At 37.6% G+C, this 18,489-nt stretch overlaps 1 protein-coding gene across 1 annotated transcript in view; it reads left to right on the plus strand.

Moving 5' to 3' along the window:
• Positions 1-18,489, plus strand: part of XRCC5 (X-ray repair cross complementing 5) — a 484,719-nt gene that overhangs the window by 38,684 nt on the left and 427,546 nt on the right. The window contains exon 2 of the mRNA XM_053698104.1: positions 15,753-15,903. Within this exon, the coding sequence (XP_053554079.1) occupies positions 15,886-15,903 (18 nt within the window). The 5' untranslated portion in view covers positions 15,753-15,885. The remainder of the gene's footprint in view (positions 1-15,752; positions 15,904-18,489) is intronic.

Below are 18,489 nucleotides of genomic sequence, written 5' to 3' on the forward strand. Positions count from 1 at the left end.
GGTTGCCTGAGGAGAAGATCGGGTCGAGGGTGTGGCCGGCTATGTGGGTTGGGTAGTTTATGAGTTGCTTTAGTCCAATAGTTCCGAGGTTTTCCAGGAGGGTGGAGGTGTTGTGATCGTTGGGGTTGTCAAGATGGAAGTTGAGGTCACCGAGGAGGATGTAGTCCGTTGAGGTGAGGGCATGGGGTGCGATGTGGTCAGTGATGGAGTTGCAGAAGGTGGGACGAGGTCCGGGAGGTCTGTAGATGAGGGTGCCGTGGAGGGTGGTGTTGGGGTTGACCTGGATCTTGAAGTGTAGGTGTTCTAGGCCTGGTGAGTGGTCGTCGGAGCTGGTTGTGACTTGGATGGTGTGTTTGTGGATAATGGCGATGCCTCCTCCCGGTCGGTTGCTGCGGTCTTTGTGGCAGATCTTATAGCCGTCGGGTATTGCATTGGCGATGTCTGGCCCTGATGCAGGGTTTAGCTAGGTCTCAGTGAGGAAGGCGACGTCAGGTGAGGTGGAGTCTAGCAGGTTCCAGATTTCAAGGGCGTGCTTGTGGATGGAGCGGGTGTTGAGGAGGATGCAGTTGAGATAATTGTGGTTGTTTTTGGGTGGGTTAGTTGGTTTGGTTGTGGTCCGGAGGGAGGGGAAGGAGCAGTTGCGGCAGGTTAAAGGTCCGAAGGTGTTGGTCGGGGGTGCGTGGTGGCAGATGGACAATCTACCGGTGTTGAGAGCATGGAGGGTGCTGGCGTTGTAGTGGCGGCAGTTTCTGGAGCCAAGGTTTGTGGCATTGGGTGCGGTCAGGGCGCGGATGGGCACTGACGGGCTTGCCTTTGGCTCGCCCTTGGTGCGCCCGCTGCGCTGTTGCGTAGCGATCACCATTAAATACAGCAGGAAGGTGGGCGGGCTGGTTAGCTGGGTAGGGGGTAGGTGTGAAATAATAACAGAGCAAACAAAATACAGAAAGATACAGCACAAATACATAGGGATAAGGGAGAGAAAACTTACTTTAGTGGTGCAGCGATCACCATTAAATACATCAGGAAGGTGGGCGGGCTGGTCAGCTGGGTAGGGGATAGGTGTGAAATAATAACAGAGAAAACAAAATACAGAAAGATACAGCACAAATACATAGTGATAAGGGAGAGAAAACTTGGCTGCATGATTTTAATTTTAAAGTGCTCCACCTGCTCCCTGCTAACTTCGCTCTAAGGAGCGAAGTTTCCCTATCCAGCAAGCTCCATTACTTTTAATAGGAGCCATCTCGCAACTCGCAGGGACTGCCCCTTTTTTACGATCATTCCACCGGCACAGCCCTGCAAGAGTTGGGGAGAAAAAGTAGATTTGAGCAGGCGATGTTTACATCATCAAGCCCTCAGCAAGTGACAGGATTCACAACCAATCAGATTGGCATTTTAATTGCCTATCTTCACTATCTATTTTGCCTCCGCCTGGGGGGGTTCAAGGGGTGTATGCCAGAGTATCGGCGGTGCACCCCCCAAGAGAGGCAAAGCAGATAGCAAAAAAAGGAGACTCACCGGAAGTGACGTCAGATTGGAGTTTTCAAGGAATTGGAGTTCTCGACAGAACACAACCAATGCCCCTAGGAATTTCTCATTTTCTTACAGTGGCAACTCCTACAGAAAACGTTTCTATATTTAGCACAAGAATATCAGTTTTTCAAAATACAAAGTTCTGTAATATATCTTGAAATACTGTCTATTAGATTAAACAAAGACATTTTTCATGTTTTGTGTCATCTTAAAGGGACATGAAACTAAAAATGTTTCTTTCATTATTCAAATAGGTTTTCCAATTTACTTCTATTATCAAATTTGCTTTGTGCTCATGTTATTCTTTGTTGAAGAGATACCTAGGTAGGTTGCGTGAACATGCCTAAAGCACTACATGACAGGAAATAGTGCTGCCATCTTGTCTAATGTATAACATTGTTGCAAAATGTCTGCCATAGTGCAGCAGACATGTGCACTTTAACTTACCTTCCTGATTTTCAATAAAGGATAACAAGAAAACAAACTAAATTTGATAATAGAAGTAAATTGGAAAGTTGTTTAAAATTGTATGCTTTGTCTTATCATTGAAGAAACATGTTGGGGGTTATGTCCCTTTAAGTATTAAATGTATTTCCTATAAATAAAGCACCAAAAACACTTTATAAGTATAGTACAATGAATTGAGTTTATTCCCCACCTCCCTTTAGTAATGGGTGCTGCCATATTGAAATCTATGTTTCACTACATTCTAGTGCTGACATGTTTGCATGTGGGCAGTAACCTAGTGCAGTGTAACCTAGGTTCCAAAATAGCAGCATCATAACCAGAGGAAAGTGCTTAAAATGAAATTAGTGTTGAATGTCCCTTTAAGTGAAAATATCTTAAAGGGACAGTATACTGGGTTTTTTCTTTTCTTTTTTTTATATGTTTCTAATTATTCAATTTACCTGCTGGAGTGTATTACATTGTTTATAGATATCCTCATTACCTTGATTTTGACATTTGAAATAGGTACATTTGCCTGTTGTATCCACACTATACTGAAAATTTAAATACTTGTGTAATGGTTATAGAAAAGCTATAGGTTAAGAAAAAAATACTCTCAGTGGTTGATTGGACAGATAGGTACTAAAATCTTTATTTTCTGTTGTTCTCTTTAAGGGCCTGATAAAGTATTATCCTGCTTGGAGTCAAATTATAGTGCAGACTTCACTGGGGCTGAACTCGCTGAATGCTATAAGAAAAATGGTGGAACCTAGAAGTCCTAGAGAGATAAGAGATGCCTCCCATAAAGCTCTCAGCTCAGATGAGATGATCTTATATGATCCTCTAGCACTGAAGCTTTCTCACAATTCTTATCAGCGGGCCTCACTGATTTTTCACACCAGCTGTATGCAAGTGAAGTTTGTTTAAAATTCACTATACACTTATTTAACTGACAGAAAAGTAATATATACTAAACTAAAGGAAAAGGCAAGTTAAATTGTACTAAAAAAATATCAGCTTAATTTGTATTTGCTGCAAACTGAGCCTTTATAAATCAGTCCCAGGTGTTCTTCTGTTAACTTTGCTCTCCCCTGTGAGATTCTGTATCCCAGAGAGACTCGTTATTTTTTATGAAAGGCATCTCTCATCTTCCTGTGACTTTCAGGTTCCACCCTTTTTCTTATAGAATTCAATGAGTTAAGTACCTGTGAAGTCTGCATTATAATTTCTCTCAAAACTATTTATCATCAGGGCCAATAGAAACTAATTCAACTATAGCTGTCAGTTCTATTTTATATAAAAGAAATACAAAGTGCAATGTAATTTGTAAAATATACACATAAATATACAAAGTATGACCCTAATTTGTTAACAGTTATACAGAAACTGTCAAAGCATAATCAGAATTTGTAAAATCACAACCCTAAATAAACTGCTGTAAACAGAATCTTTATACATTAAAATGCAAAATAGAAAGTGCAAAAGTTTAAATGTAATAAAATGTAATCTGAAGTCTAAAGTGTTATAAAATACAAAACACAGAGCTTAAAGGGACAGTCTACCATAGAATTGTTATTGATTTAAAAGATAGATAATCCCTTTATTACCCATTCCCCAGTTTTGCATAACCAACACAGTTATATTAATATACTTTTTACCTCTGTGATTAACTTGTATCTAGGAACCTTCTTCCAGCCCCCTGATCACATGACTGTGACTGTTTATTATCTATTGACTTAAATTTAGCATTGTGTTGTGCTAGATCTTAAATAACCCCCTGTGCCTGAACACAGTGTTATCGATATGGCCCACGTATACTTTCTGTCTCTTTGTGTAGAAAAGAGATTTAAAAAGCTTGTGATAAGAGGCAGCCCTCAAAGGCTTAGAAATTAGCATATGAGCCTACCCATGTTTAGTTTAATCTAAGAATACCAAAAGAAAAAAGCAAATTTGATGATAAAATTGGAAAGTTGATTAAAATTAAAAGTCCTATCTGAATAATGAAAGTTTAGTTTATACTTGACTGTCCCTTTAAATGCAGCAGGACTCTCATATAATGCAGTGCTATATTGAACTGTGATTGTCTCTCCTTCACATACAGAAATGCAAGGAATGCCTCTTGGAGAAGTATAGCAAGATCTGCCTTTTTAAATTTTGTTAGGGGTCTTGCAGTGCTGCAAGATTATTTTATATCTCATCTGTGTGGAGAGCCTTATACAATCAGGTCCAAAGTATTTATTTCACTGTGTATATTGAGATAAGATAAAGAGTATTTTGTGTAAATAATAAGAGCGATAAGGTAATGAGGCTTGCTCTCTCTGGAAACTTAGCACATTTCATTGGGTTTTGGTTTCCATGAACAGACAACCATCTCATATGCAAAATACACATAAAGGAACTATTTCCCATATATTATACACTCTGCAACTGGTATTACAAGTCATTGGAAAAAAAAATAAAGGGAAACCAATTTGACAGTACTCTATTCTTTTAAATAAATACACTTATACTCATGTACAGCAGTGAATACCATCTCTCTGTATGGAAGTTTGTCTTTTTCCGCATTGTTGTAAAGCAATTCAGAAACTACTGCTGTACAGTTTTGTTGGCTGAACAAAGTAAAAGTATTATATACAGTTGAGGAAAGGTCAAGGTGTACACTGACTGTTTTGCATTAGCAACTGCTTATTTATGTAAAACATTCCACTGTCATTTGTAAACATGCACTTTTTAAATGCAAGGCACACAAGATATGAGTTTAATGTCCTTTAAACTAGAAGGGAACTCCTGATAAGTCTATAATTGTACGCACAGCGCTTGCAGAATGAGACAACATAGAAATCACTGGATCATTTTGCAATAGTGGCTGTGAAAGTATCATTGTTTCACATACAGCCTGCCCTCTGTATTTGCAATAAATAGAAATGATAGCCCAAAGGAAGGAGACTGCAAAATGGCAAGGCTATTACCAACTAATTGCAATGAATTGCACAGCTGTTCTTATGAATAAGTCCAAAAACATGTTACCCTTTTGAATGCTATTGATTAGACTACAGTACCTCACTGTCCTTCTAGTAGCAATTAGCAGTAAAATGCTTTCACTGGAACTTTTGTAATGAAAACAGTTTAACTGCTTTAGTATCAACAACCTCAAACTTATCAAGGGTGTTAGTTAAAATAAAGGGCTACATTCTGTTATGGACTATGGATGAAAACCTGTACCTAGTAGGGTGCTCTATATATATTGTACTATCATACAATTGTGTGTATGTGTATGATCACACTGCTTATAACAATATTAACTATTTTAAATACTGATAATCTTTCAAGATTCAGATAGAGCATGCAATTTTAAGCAACTTTCTAATTTACTCCTATTATCAATTTTTCTTTGTTCTCTTGCTATCTTTATTTAAAAAGCCGGAATGTAAAGTTTATGAGCCAGCCCATTTTAGGTTCAGCACACTGGATAGCGCTTACTTATTGGTAACTACATTTAGCCAATCAATAAGCAAGCATAACCCAGGTGCTGAACCAAAACTGGGCCGGCTCCTAAGCTTTCAATTCCTGCTTTTTAAAGAAAGATAGCAAGAGAACAAAGAAAAATTGATAATAGGAGTAAATTAGAAAGTTGCTTCAAATTGCTCTATCTAAATTATCAAAGAAAAAAAAATTGTGTTTAGTGTCCCTTCAATACAACTTTGCAATGTACTTTCAAAATGTATTTACCTGCTCTCTCCCTAAATTAACTTTTAACATTTTAATATTTGAAATACAGAAACCTGACACTCATACATGCTGCACAATATTTGCTTGATAATAACATTCAATATGCTTTTCAAGGGGTATATCCCGGGACTTCAAAACAATGAATCTTTTTCTAACAAAATTAGATGTTTTAAATATTTGTAAATTATTTATTTTCTATGCAGATCTTTGCAATGCAGTGAATAATGTCTAATGCATAAATAAAAAATGGTGCTTTATTGAGACTTTCAATTTTCTTTAGAGGGACACTGAACCCAAATTTTTCTCTCGTGATTCAGATAGAGCATGAAATTTTAAGCAAATTTCTAATTTACTCCTATTATCAAATTTTCTTCATTCTCTTGGTATCTTTATTTCAAATGCAAGAATATAAGTTTAGATGCCGGCCCATTTTTGCTAAACAACCTGGGTTGTTCTTGCTGATTGATGGATAAATTCATCCACCAATAAAAAAAAGTGCTGTCCAGGGTTCTCAACTAATAAAAAAGCTTATATGCCTTTTTTTCAAATAAAGATAGCAAGAGAACAAAGAAAAATTGATAATAGGAGTAAATTAGAAAGTTGCTTAAAATGGCATGCTCTATCTGAATCACAAAAGATTTTTTTTTGGGGTTTGGTCTCCCTTTAATCAAAGGCCTAGTTAGACCTAAATAAGTCCTTGGACCCCCCCCCCAATCCTGCCCTTATCCCTGTCATATTATTTTTCACAAGCATTGATTTTATCTTTTTTTGCTACCAACAACAGCAAAAAAGTTACTGTTAGTAACACAAACACAAAATAGTGTTTTGTCGGTTCCCTTCCCAGCTGAAGTAACACATCTGTGATTTATAAAATCAGAGCACAGATTTTATCTTGGTTACTAAAATGTACATGGAGATGTGATTTTCTGCATATCTAATAATATGTTGTTCTGATCAACCATTCGGCACACATTCTGCTGAAGCCTCAATCTTTAGTAGCATGTCATAATAATGAAAGAATGTTGTGAGAGCTATTCCCTTGCAGTTTAAGAAATAAACATGCTCTTAGCCGACAAAATAATTTATTAACATAATATGATCCTGAGGTTTTCTAATGACAGAGGGAAAGAGACAATTTGTTTTTCTTTTTACGGTGTAAAATGTTTGTGGGTAGTGTGATAATAACATGTGGTGAATAAAATCTGGAATACATAGGTTTGCCAGGTGTCCAGTAGTTTAACTGGCTGTCAAATAAATATTTGCAAAGAACCCGTTTTGTTTTGTCTACATAATACTGGTCATATTTCTTCCTGGCTGCTTGACAGTAAGCCAGCCAGATCCCAGTTCACCCCCCTCTCACTCTCTGTAAAAAAAGCAGCGTGTGCCATGCTTGGTAAATGGCACAACATGCTCAACGAAAAACAGGCAGCAGAGCTATTTAAGGACAAAATTACTTTTAAAAAAGTTCACTTTATTTTTTGCCTGAACAAATTTGAAATAATAGCTGATTAAATTTAACCTGTAGAGTGTGGAGCACATACATGTATTGTCCTCCAGGGCCTCTTTTCCGATATGAAATACAGGTGACCACTTTACTTCAGAGGAGGAATTTTCATGTCCCTGAATCTATAAATGAAGAACTTTAAAGGGACAGTATACACAAATGTTCATATAACTGAATGTTATAGACACTACTGCAGCACTTCAAGGGACAGTAAAGTCAAAATGATGCTTAAAGGGACACTAAACCCATTTTTTAAATAAAGATAGAAAGAGAGATAGTAGGAGTAAATTAGAAAGTTGCTTAAAATTGCAAGCTCTGTCTGAATCATTGGAGAAAAAAAAAATTGGGTTTAGTATCCCTTTTCTTTGGCTGCTAGGCCATTTCCCACCTTGGTGCTAAGCTGGATTTGAGCTTTTTTTCAGACCCCCAAGACTTATATTGTTAGAAAGGTTAGGCTATTACCTTTCCAACGGTGGGTCTTGGGGATCTGTAGCTGCTTAGATGCCTGAGATACAGGCTTCTAAGCAGCATGCCTCCATTTCCCTATATTGTCCAATTGTAAAGTTGCGCTGTGACATCATCACGTCATTGCAAGTAACGTCACCGTGTGAATCGTGAAGCCCCGGCGATGCCTCTCACTATTCAGGCTAGATCGCCAGGGTGGGAGTAGTTGGGAGCCCCCAGATTGCCTTCAAGGTGGGTGAGTGCTAGTGATGGCTCTAGCACTCTAACATATAGTTAGCACTCAAAGGGTTAAATGGATCAGATAGATCATGAGACTTCAAACAACTATCCAATTTACTTCTATTATTTTGTGTAGTGCTCTTTGTATCCTTTCTTAATGAGTAATCCTAGGTGACTTCGGAAGCATGCACTTGTCTTTAGCCATCTGGCTGCACTGTTTGCAACATTGTATATACCACTGTTATACATAGTTGCAAACACTGCTGCCAAAGTATTTTAACCCTTTTCTGGTGGTACAATTGTGTTCACATTGGAACGAAGTTTCTCTGTAAACACTTGATTTCAAGGCTGGGCTCAGATCATGGGGGACTGCCTAGGCACCTCTCCAGGCCAATCCTTGCCTTCGTCAAAGGTGTAAGCTACAGGACGCCATATTTGGTAGGATATTCCATGCTGTCCTAACGGCGTTAAAGGGACAGTCTACCATAAAATTGATATTATTTTAAAAGATAGATAATCCCTTTATTACCCATTCCCCAGTTTTGCACAACTAACACAGTTATATTAATATATTTTTTACCTCTGTGATTACCTTGTATCTAGGAACCTTCCTCCAGCCTCCTGATCACATGACTGTGACTGTTTATTATCTATTGTCTTAAATTTAGCATTGTATTGTGCTAGATCTTAAATAACCCCCTGTGCCTGAACACAGTGTTATCTATATGGCCCACGTGTACTTTCTGTCTCTTTGTGTTGAAAAGAGATTTAAAAAGCATGTGATAAGAGGCAGCCCTCAAAGGCTTAGAAATTAGCATATGAGCCTACCTATGTTTAGTTTAAACTAAGAATACCAAAAGAAAAAAGCAAATTTGATGATAAAATTGGAAAGTTGATTAAAATTAAAAGTCCTATCTGAATAATGAAAGTTTAGTTTATACTTGACTGTCCCTTTAAATGCAGCAGGACTCTCATATAATGCAGTGCTATATTGAACTGTGATTGTCTCTCCTTCACATACAGAAATGCAAGGAATGCCTCTTGGAGAAGTATAGCAAGATCTGCCTTTTTAAATTTTGTTAGGGGTCTTGCAGTGCTGCAAGATTATTTCTCAAAGAGAAAAAAGCAAATTTAATGATTAAAGTAAATTGGAAAGTTGATTAAAATTAAAAGTCCTATCTGAATAATGAAAGTTTAATTTATACTAGACTATCCCTTTAAAGCCCAACGCTGTTAGAATGGTATGGAATGTCCTAACAGCGTGAAGGGGTTAAAGATATGCATTCTCCTATCAGCCTACTTAGATTTACTCTTCAACAAAGTCTACCAAGACAACAAAACAAATGTGATAGTGGAAGTAAATTAGAAAGTTGTTTAAATTTGCATGCTCTATCTAATGAAAGTTTATATATATATATATATATATATATATATATATATATTTCTTTCATGTAATTAACAAGAGTCCATGAGCTAGTGACGTATGGGATATACATTCCTACCAGGAGGGGCAAAGTTTCCCAAACCTTAAAATGCCTATAAATACACCCCTCACCACACCCACAAATCAGTTTTACAAACTTTGCCTCCAAGGGAGGTGGTGAAGTAAGTTTGTGCTAGATTCTACGTTGATATGCGCTCCGCAGCAAGTTGGAGCCCGGTTTTCCTCTCAGCGTGCAGTGAATGTCAGAGGGATGTGAGGAGAGTATTGCCTATTGAATGCAGTGATCTCCTTCTACGGGGTCTATTTCATAAGGTTCTCTGTTATCGGTCGTAGAGATTCATCTCTTACCTCCCTTTTCAGATCGACGATATACTCTTATATTTACCATTTCCTCTACTGATTCTCGTTTCAGTACTGGTTTGGCTTTCTACAAACATGTAGATGAGTGTCCTGGGGTAAGTAAGTCTTATTTTCTGTGACACTCTAAGCTATGGTTGGGCACTTTATTTATAAAGTTCTAAATATATGTATTCAAACATTTATTTGCCTTGACTCAGAATGTTCAACTTTCCTTATTTCCAGACAGTCAGTTTCATATTTGGGATTATGCTTTAATTATCATATTTTTCTTACCTCAAAAATTTGACTTTTTCCCTGTGGGCTGTTAGGCTCGCGGGGGCTGAAAATGCTTCATTTTATTGCGTCATTCTTGGCGCGGACTTTTTTGGCGCAAAAATTCATTTAGTTTCCGGCGTCATACGTGTCGCCGGAAGTTGCGTCATTTTTTTGACGTTATTTTGCGCCAAAAATGTCGGCGTTCCGGATGTGGCGTCATTTTTTGCGCCAAAAGCATTTAGGCGCCAAATAATGTGGGCGTCTTATTTGGCGCCAAAAAATATGGGCGTCGTTTTTGTCTCCACATTATTTCAGTCTCATTTTTCATTTGCTTCTGGTTGCTAGAAGCTTGATGTTTGGCATTTTTTTCCCATTCCTGAAACTGTCTTATAAGGAATTTGATCTATTTTGCTTTATATGTTGTTTTTTCTCTTACATATTGCAAGATGTCTCACGTTGCATCTGAGCCAGAAGATACTACAGGAAAACCTCTGCCTGCTGGATCTACCAAAGCTAAGTGTATCTGCTGTAAACTTTTGGTAGCTATTCCTCCAGCTGTTGTTTGTATTAAATGTCATGACAAACTTGTTAATGCAGATAATATTTCCTTTAGTGATGTACCATTGCCTGTTGCAGTTCCCTCAACATCTAAGGTGCAGAATGTTCCTGATAACATAAGAGATTTTGTTTCTGAATCCATAAAGAAGGCTTTGTCTGTTATTTCTCCTTCTAGTAAACGTAAAAAGTCTTTTAAATCTTCTCTCTCTACAGATGAATTTTTAAATGAACACCATCATTCTGATTCTTTGGACTCTTCTGGTTCAGAGGATTCTGTCTCAGAGATTGATGCTGATAAATCTTCATATTTATTTAAGATGGAATTTATTCGCTCTTTACTTAAAGAAGTACTAATTGCTTTAGAAATAGAGGATTCTAGTCCTCTTGATACTAATTCTATACGTTTGGATAAGGTTTTTAAAGCTCCTGCGGTTATTCCAGAAGTCTTTCCTGTTCCTAATGCTATTTCTGCAGTAATTGCTAAGGAATGGGATAGATTGGGTAATTCATTTACTCCTTCTAAACGTTTTAAGCAATTATATCCTGTTCCGCCTGACAGATTAGAATTTTGGGACAAAATCCCTAAAGTTGATGGGGCTATTTCTACCCTTGCTAAACGTACTACCATTCCTACATCAGATGGTACCTCGTTTAAGGATCCTTTAGATAGAAAAATTGAATCTTTTCTAAGAAAAGCTTATCTATGTTCAGGTAATCTTCTTAGACCTGCTATATCATTGGCTGATGTTGCTGCAGCTTCAACTTTTTGGTTGGAAACTCTAGCGCAACAAGTAACAAATCGTGATTCTCATGATATTATTATTCTTCTCCAGCATGCTAATAATTTCATCTGTGATGCCATTTTTGATATTATTAGAGTTGATGTTAGATTTATGTCTCTGGCTATCTTAGCCAGAAGAGCTTTATGGCTTAAGACTTGGAATGCTGATATGGCTTCTAAATCAACTCTACTTTCCATTTCTTTCCAGGGAAACAAATTATTTGGTTCTCAGTTGGATTCTATTATTTCAACTGTTACTGGTGGGAAAGGAACTTTTTTACCACAGGATAAAAAGTCTAAAGGTAAAAACAGGGCTAACAATCGTTTTCGTTCCTTTCGTTTCAACAAAGAACAAAAGCCTGATCCTTCATCCTCAGGAGCAGTTTCAGTTTGGAAACCATCTCCAGTCTGGAATAAATCCAAGCCTGCTAGAAAGGCAAAGCCTGCTTCTAAGTTCACATGAAGGTACGGCCCTCATTCCAGCTCAGCTGGTAGGGGGCAGGTTACGTTTTTTCAAAGAAATTTGGATCAGTTCTGTTCACAATCTTTGGATTCAGAACATTGTTTCAGAAGGGTACAGAATTGGTTTCAAGATGAGACCTCCTGCAAAGAGATTTTTTCTTTCCCATGTCCCAGTAAATCCAGTGAAAGCTCAAGCATTTCTGAATTGTGTTTCAGATCTAGAGTTGGCTGGAGTAATTATGCCAGTTCCAGTTCCGGAACAGGGGATGGGGTTTTATTCAAATCTCTTCATTGTACCAAAGAAGGAGAATTCCTTCAGACCAGTTCTGGATCTAAAATTATTGAATCGTTATGTAAGGATACCAACGTTCAAGATGGTAACTGTAAGGACTATATTGCCTTTTGTTCAGCAAGGGAATTATATGTCCACAATAGATTTACAGGATGCATATCTGCATATTCCGATTCATCCAGATCATTATCAGTTCCTGAGATTCTCTTTTCTAGACAAGCATTACCAATTTGTGGCTCTACCGTTTGGCCTTGCTACAGCTCCAAGAATTTTCACAAAGATTCTCGGTGCCCTTCTGTCTGTAATCAGAGAACAGGGTATTGTGGTATTTCCTTATTTGGACGATATCTTGGTACTTGCTCCGTCTTTACATTTAGCAGAGTCTCATACGAATCGACTTGTGTTGTTTCTTCAAGATCATGGTTGGAGGATCAATTTACCAAAAAGTTCTTTGATTCCTCAAACAAGGGTAACCTTTCTGGGTTTCCAGATAGATTCAGTGTCCATGACTTTGTCTTTAACAGACAAGAGACGTCTAAAATTGATTATAGCCTGTCGAAACCTTCAGTCTCAATCATTCCCTTCGGTAGCCTTATGCATGGAAATTCTAGGTCTTATGACTGCTGCATCGGACGCGATCCCCTTTGCTCGTTTTCACATGCGACCTCTTCAGCTCTGTATGCTGAACCAATGGTGCAGGGATTACACGAAGATATATCAATTAATATCTTTAAAACCGATTGTTCGGCACTCTCTAACGTGGTGGACAGATCACCATCGTTTAATTCAGGGGGCTTCTTTTGTTCTTCCGACCTGGACTGTAATTTCAACAGATGCAAGTCTCACAGGTTGGGGAGCTGTGTGGGGATCTCTGACGGCACAAGGAGTTTGGGAATCTCAGGAGGTGAGATTACCGATCAATATCTTGGAACTCCGTGCAGTTTTCAGAGCTCTTCAGTTTTGGCCTCTTCTGAAGAGAGAATCGTTCATTTGTTTTCAGACAGACAATGTCACAACTGTGGCATACATCAATCATCAAGGAGGGACTCACAGTCCTCTGGCTATGAAAGAAGTATCTCGAATTTTGGTTTGGGCGGAATCCAGCTCCTGTCTAATCTCTGCGGTTCATATCCCAGGTGTAGACAATTGGGAAGCGGATTATCTCAGTCGCCAAACGTTGCATCCGGGCGAATGGTCTCTTCACCCAGAGGTATTTCTTCAGATTGTTCAAATGTGGGGGCTCCCAGAGATAGATCTGATGGCCTCTCATCTAAACAAGAAACTTCCCAGGTATCTGTCCAGATCCCGGGATCCTCAGGCGGAGGCAGTGGATGCATTATCACTTCCTTGGAAGTATCATCCTGCCTATATCTTTCCGCCTCTAGTTCTTCTTCCAAGAGTAATCTCCAAGATTCTGAGGGAATGCTCGTTTGTTCTGCTAATAGCTCCGGCATGGCCTCACAGGTTTTGGTATGCGGATCTTGTCCGGATGGCATCTTGCCAACCATGGACTCTTCCGTTAAGACCAGACCTTCTGTCTCAAGGTCCTTTTTTCCATCCGGATCTGAAATCCTTAAATTTAAAGGTATGGAGATTGAACGCTTGATTCTTGGTCATAGAGGTTTCTCTGACTCCGTGATTAATACTATGTTACAGGCTCGTAAATCTGTATCTCGAGAGATATATTATAGAGTCTGGAAGACTTATATTTCTTGGTGTCTTTCTCATCATTTTTCTTGGCATTCTTTTAGAATACCGAGAATTTTACAGTTTCTTCAGGATGGTTTAGATAAGGGTTTGTCCGCGAGTTCTTTGAAAGGACAAATCTCCGCTCTTTCTGTTCTTTTTCACAGAAAGATTGCTATTCTTCCTGATATTCATTGTTTTGTACAAGCTTTGGTTCGTATAAAACCTGTCATTAAGTCAATTTCTCCTCCATGGAGTTTGAATTTGGTTTTGGGAGCTCTTCAAGCTCCTCCGTTTGAACCTATGCATTCATTGGACATTAAATTACTTTCTTGGAAAGTTTTGTTCCTTTTGGCCATCTCTTCTGCTAGAAGAGTTTCTGAATTATCTGCTCTTTCATGTGAGTCTCCTTTTCTGATTTTTCATCAGGATAAGGCGGTGTTGCGAACTTCTTTTGAATTTTTACCTAAAGTTGTGAATTCCAACAACATTAGTAGAGAAATTGTGGTTCCTTCATTATGTCCTAATCCTAAGAATTCTAAGGAGAAATCATTGCATTCTTTGGATGTTGTTAGAGCTTTGAAATATTATGTTGAAGCTACGAAATCTTTCCGTAAGACTTCTAGTCTATTTGTTATCTTTTCCGGTTCTAGGAAAGGCCAGAAAGCTTCTGCCATTTCTTTGGCATCTTGGTTGAAATCTTTAATTCATCTTGCCTATGTTGAGTCGGGTAAAATTCCGCCTCAAAGAATTACAGCTCATTCTACTAGGTCAGTTTCTACTTCCTGGGCGTTTAGGAATGAAGCTTCGGTTGACCAGATCTGCAAAGCAGCAACTTGGTCCTCTTTGCATACTTTTACTAAATTCTACCATTTTGATGTATTTTCTTCTTCTGAAGCAGTTTTTGGTAGAAAAGTTCTTCAGGCAGCGGTTTCAGTTTGAATCTTCTGCTTATGTTTTTTGTTAAACTTTATTTTGGGTGTGGATTATTTTCAGCAGGAATTGGCTGTCTTTATTTTATCCCTCCCTCTCTAGTGACTCTTGTGTGGAAAGATCCACATCTTGGGTAGTCATTATCCCATACGTCACTAGCTCATGGACTCTTGTTAATTACATGAAAGAAAACATAATTTATGTAAGAACTTACCTGATAAATTCATTTCTTTCATATTAACAAGAGTCCATGAGGCCCACCCTTTTTTGTGGTGGTTATGATTTTTTTGTATAAAGCACAATTATTCCAATTCCTTATTTTATATGCTTCGCACTTTTTTTCTTATCACCCCACTTCTTGGCTATTCGTTAAACTGATTTGTGGGTGTGGTGAGGGGTGTATTTATAGGCATTTTAAGGTTTGGGAAACTTTGCCCCTCCTGGTAGGAATGTATATCCCATACGTCACTAGCTCATGGACTCTTGTTAATATGAAAGAAATGAATTTATCAGGTAAGTTCTTACATAAATTATGTTATATACACATCTTTATTAATTTTTGAAGATTGCATTCAACATGTCAATAAAATTGTAGTACAACAATATTTAAGAGGCAGAGTGCAACATATATAGGAAATATTAGCACATACATATAAAACAATTAAATCTTTGAAAAAGTGAATTTTATCAAATAAAGAAAGAAAAATACGAGTTTAATTTTGACATTACTGTCCCTTTTATTTGGGTGTTCTCCACGAGAGGCAGGGGTCTCTAAATGAAATAGTTTGTCAGCTTCCAACGAACATAGTGCCTGTGCCTTATTTGGAACACTGATACATTTTAATTTAATTTAGTACTTTAAAGAATGTATTGATGTCTATCAGTTACCCCTCTGCATTTAACATCTTTAAACGTACTGCGGCTAGAAACATTACTAACGCGATCATCAATATTTCTTTCAGTTAGGAGTTAAAGTTAGTAAGCAATAAATATTTACAACTTATTTTTAGTACTTCTATTTGTGACCCAGTAAATCTTGTAAGAAAGTAACGATCTTCAATAGACTTTCTTCTTCCTGATTTAGGATCTGTAGTGATAAAGTTTGACCACTAGATGGCGCTAGCTCATCTGTCTCCGAGTCCGATACTAGCACTGCTGCAGCAACTGTTTTACCCGGAGGTAGAACTTGTCCGGACACAACACAAAAGGAAAGCAGGATGGCGCGGGCAGCTAAGGTGAGGCGGAAATACAGTACTGTACATATATAATACACATTGTCATTATTATATAAAATACAGATTATTGTGTCTCTCGGTTTTAGGCAGCCTAAGGCCGTGTGCATCATGTAAAGCACAACACAGTGCTCGAGGATGCAGTGCACGTGTTATTCTATTGAAACTTACCACTGTGAAAAAAAAAGTATTTGCATATACCTAATATAAAGAAGTGAAATGACTATGTGTTGTCTATTAATAAAATTTCTTCGTGTGTCATGTTTAATATGTTATTTATATATATATAATTAAATATTTTTCTTCAGTAAATCCTTCTGCTGTTGCTGCTCTTTTTGGCAAATAAGAAGTTTTCATATTGGTTCTGAAATCATATCCTCAAGCTAGTATCTGTCTTTTAAAAAAAAAAAAATTACAAATGTTTTCTCATATCTTTAAACCTAAATGAATGGATAAAATGACAGGTTATGATGCTAGTGACATCTGCTGGACAGGTAGGCATTTGTCTGTTGTGGGCTGGGCTTAAAGTGAAGGTAAAGTTAGCCTTTCTTAAAGACAACCTACCATTTATCATTATCCCCTTCATGTAGTCGCTTAGTTATTTTTTCATTTTCTGCCATAGTTTTATTAAAAATTATAGTTATAATTCACCACTGTTTTGATCGGACTCCTCCCAAGCCCTACTTCCTTATTGTGTATTGTGTTACGTCTTCAGCGGTCCCACCCGCTCTCTAAGTGCTCCCAGATGCGCGCTCGCGATATTGGATTACAATGCGCATGCGCAAATCGCCAATGCCGCTTTTCAATGCGCATGCGATAATCCCCGTTCCATATTTAATACATAGCTCGTACAAATACGCATGCGCGAAACGGGAGCGCGTTTGGATTTCATTGAGGCGAAAAATTTAATAGCGCATGAGCAGCTGAAAGAAGGGGCGGATGACGTGGAGTGACGGCCGCCTAACGGCCAGAATTTCAATTGGGTTTAAGAAAAACGTGATCAACAGGTAAAAACTCCCAAAAAAAACGGGTTGAATTTGCGGCTCATTTATGCATAGATTTATATGGCGATAACTTTACATCTACACAAAAATATTAGAATTGATGAATGAAAGTCATATTTATTTTACAAGCAAAATGCTATACTCTGTCGACATTAGGGTAAGTTTACCTTCACTTTAAAGGGACAGTAAAGTCACAATTAGACATTCATGATTTAGATAGAGCATACAATTTTAAACAACTTTCTAATTTAATCTGCTTTCTTCTCTTGTTATCCTTTGCAGAAAGGTTTTTCTAGGAAAGCTCAGGAGCAGCAAATGAACTGGTTGGTGGCTGTATGTGTGTGTATGTATGTGTATTGTCATTGACTTACCCATGTGTTTAGTTAGAAACCAGAAGTGCATTGTTGCTCCTTAAACAATTGATATCAAGAGAATGAAGCACATTTGATCATATAAGTAAACTGGAAAGTTGTTTAAATTGTATGTTCTACCTAAATCATGAAATAAAAATTTGGGGTTTCATGTCCCTTTACAGTGACATTGAACTATTATTATTATTATTATTATTATTATTATTATGAGTCTTGGAAGAAAGTAAAGTATCAGTGAAATTTCAAAACTTTCTGAATATATTGACATCTTGCCTGCTGCAATTATTTTCAATGACCAAACTCCCCTCAACATAGGTTTAAAGGGACATTAAACCCATTTTTTTTCTTTCATGATTCAGATAGCGAATGCCATTTTAAACAACTTTCTAATTTACTTCTATTGTCTAATTTGCTTCATTCTCTTGATATTCTGTGCTGAAAAGCATATCTAGATAGACTCAGTAGCTTCTGATTGGTGGCTGCACATATTTGCCTCGTGATTGGCTCACCCATGTGCATCACTATTTATTTAACAAAGGATATCTAAAGAATGAAGCAAATTAGATAATGCAAGTAAAATGGAATGTTGTTTAAAATTGTATTCTCTGTCTGAGTCATGAAATATTTTTTTGGGGTTTAATGTCCCTTTAAATTAGCTTTTAGATTGGATAAACAGAAACTGACTTGCAAAATATAATTTTACAATTCTTGTGGGATTTGGAAAAAATCTCAATTTTCAGAGTTAAAGTTAATGTAAACTTTGATGAAATAGTGCCCGTTATTTTTTTTTTACTTTTAAAAACAGGGGCACTTTCATTCATCAAAGTTTACTTTGCAGCAGATTTTACAAATACCTTCTCCTGAAACGCCAGATCGCTGATCCCACCGCCTGCTTCTTCCTGCTGTACTTACACAGTAATGATGAAACCGGCTTCTTCCAGTCACAGCGTGGCCTCACCAGATGGACGCTCCTGGGGGGGAAGCCGGTTTTGTCATTGCTGACGAAGTACAGAGGACCTGCAGGCGGGGGAATCAGCGATCCAGCGTTTCAGGAGAAGGTAAGTATTTTTAAAATCCGCTGCAATTGATGAATGAAAGTGCCTCTGTTTTTAATAATATTTTTAAAAGCCTGGCACTATTTCATCAAAGTTTACACTTACTTTAAGTTACAGAAAAAGGTGGCAAAAAATGAAATGCTCAATATATTCATATTC

This window comes from Bombina bombina, chromosome 1 (genome assembly GCF_027579735.1).
Source record: "Bombina bombina isolate aBomBom1 chromosome 1, aBomBom1.pri, whole genome shotgun sequence".
Classification (NCBI taxonomy): Eukaryota; Metazoa; Chordata; class Amphibia; order Anura; family Bombinatoridae; genus Bombina; species Bombina bombina.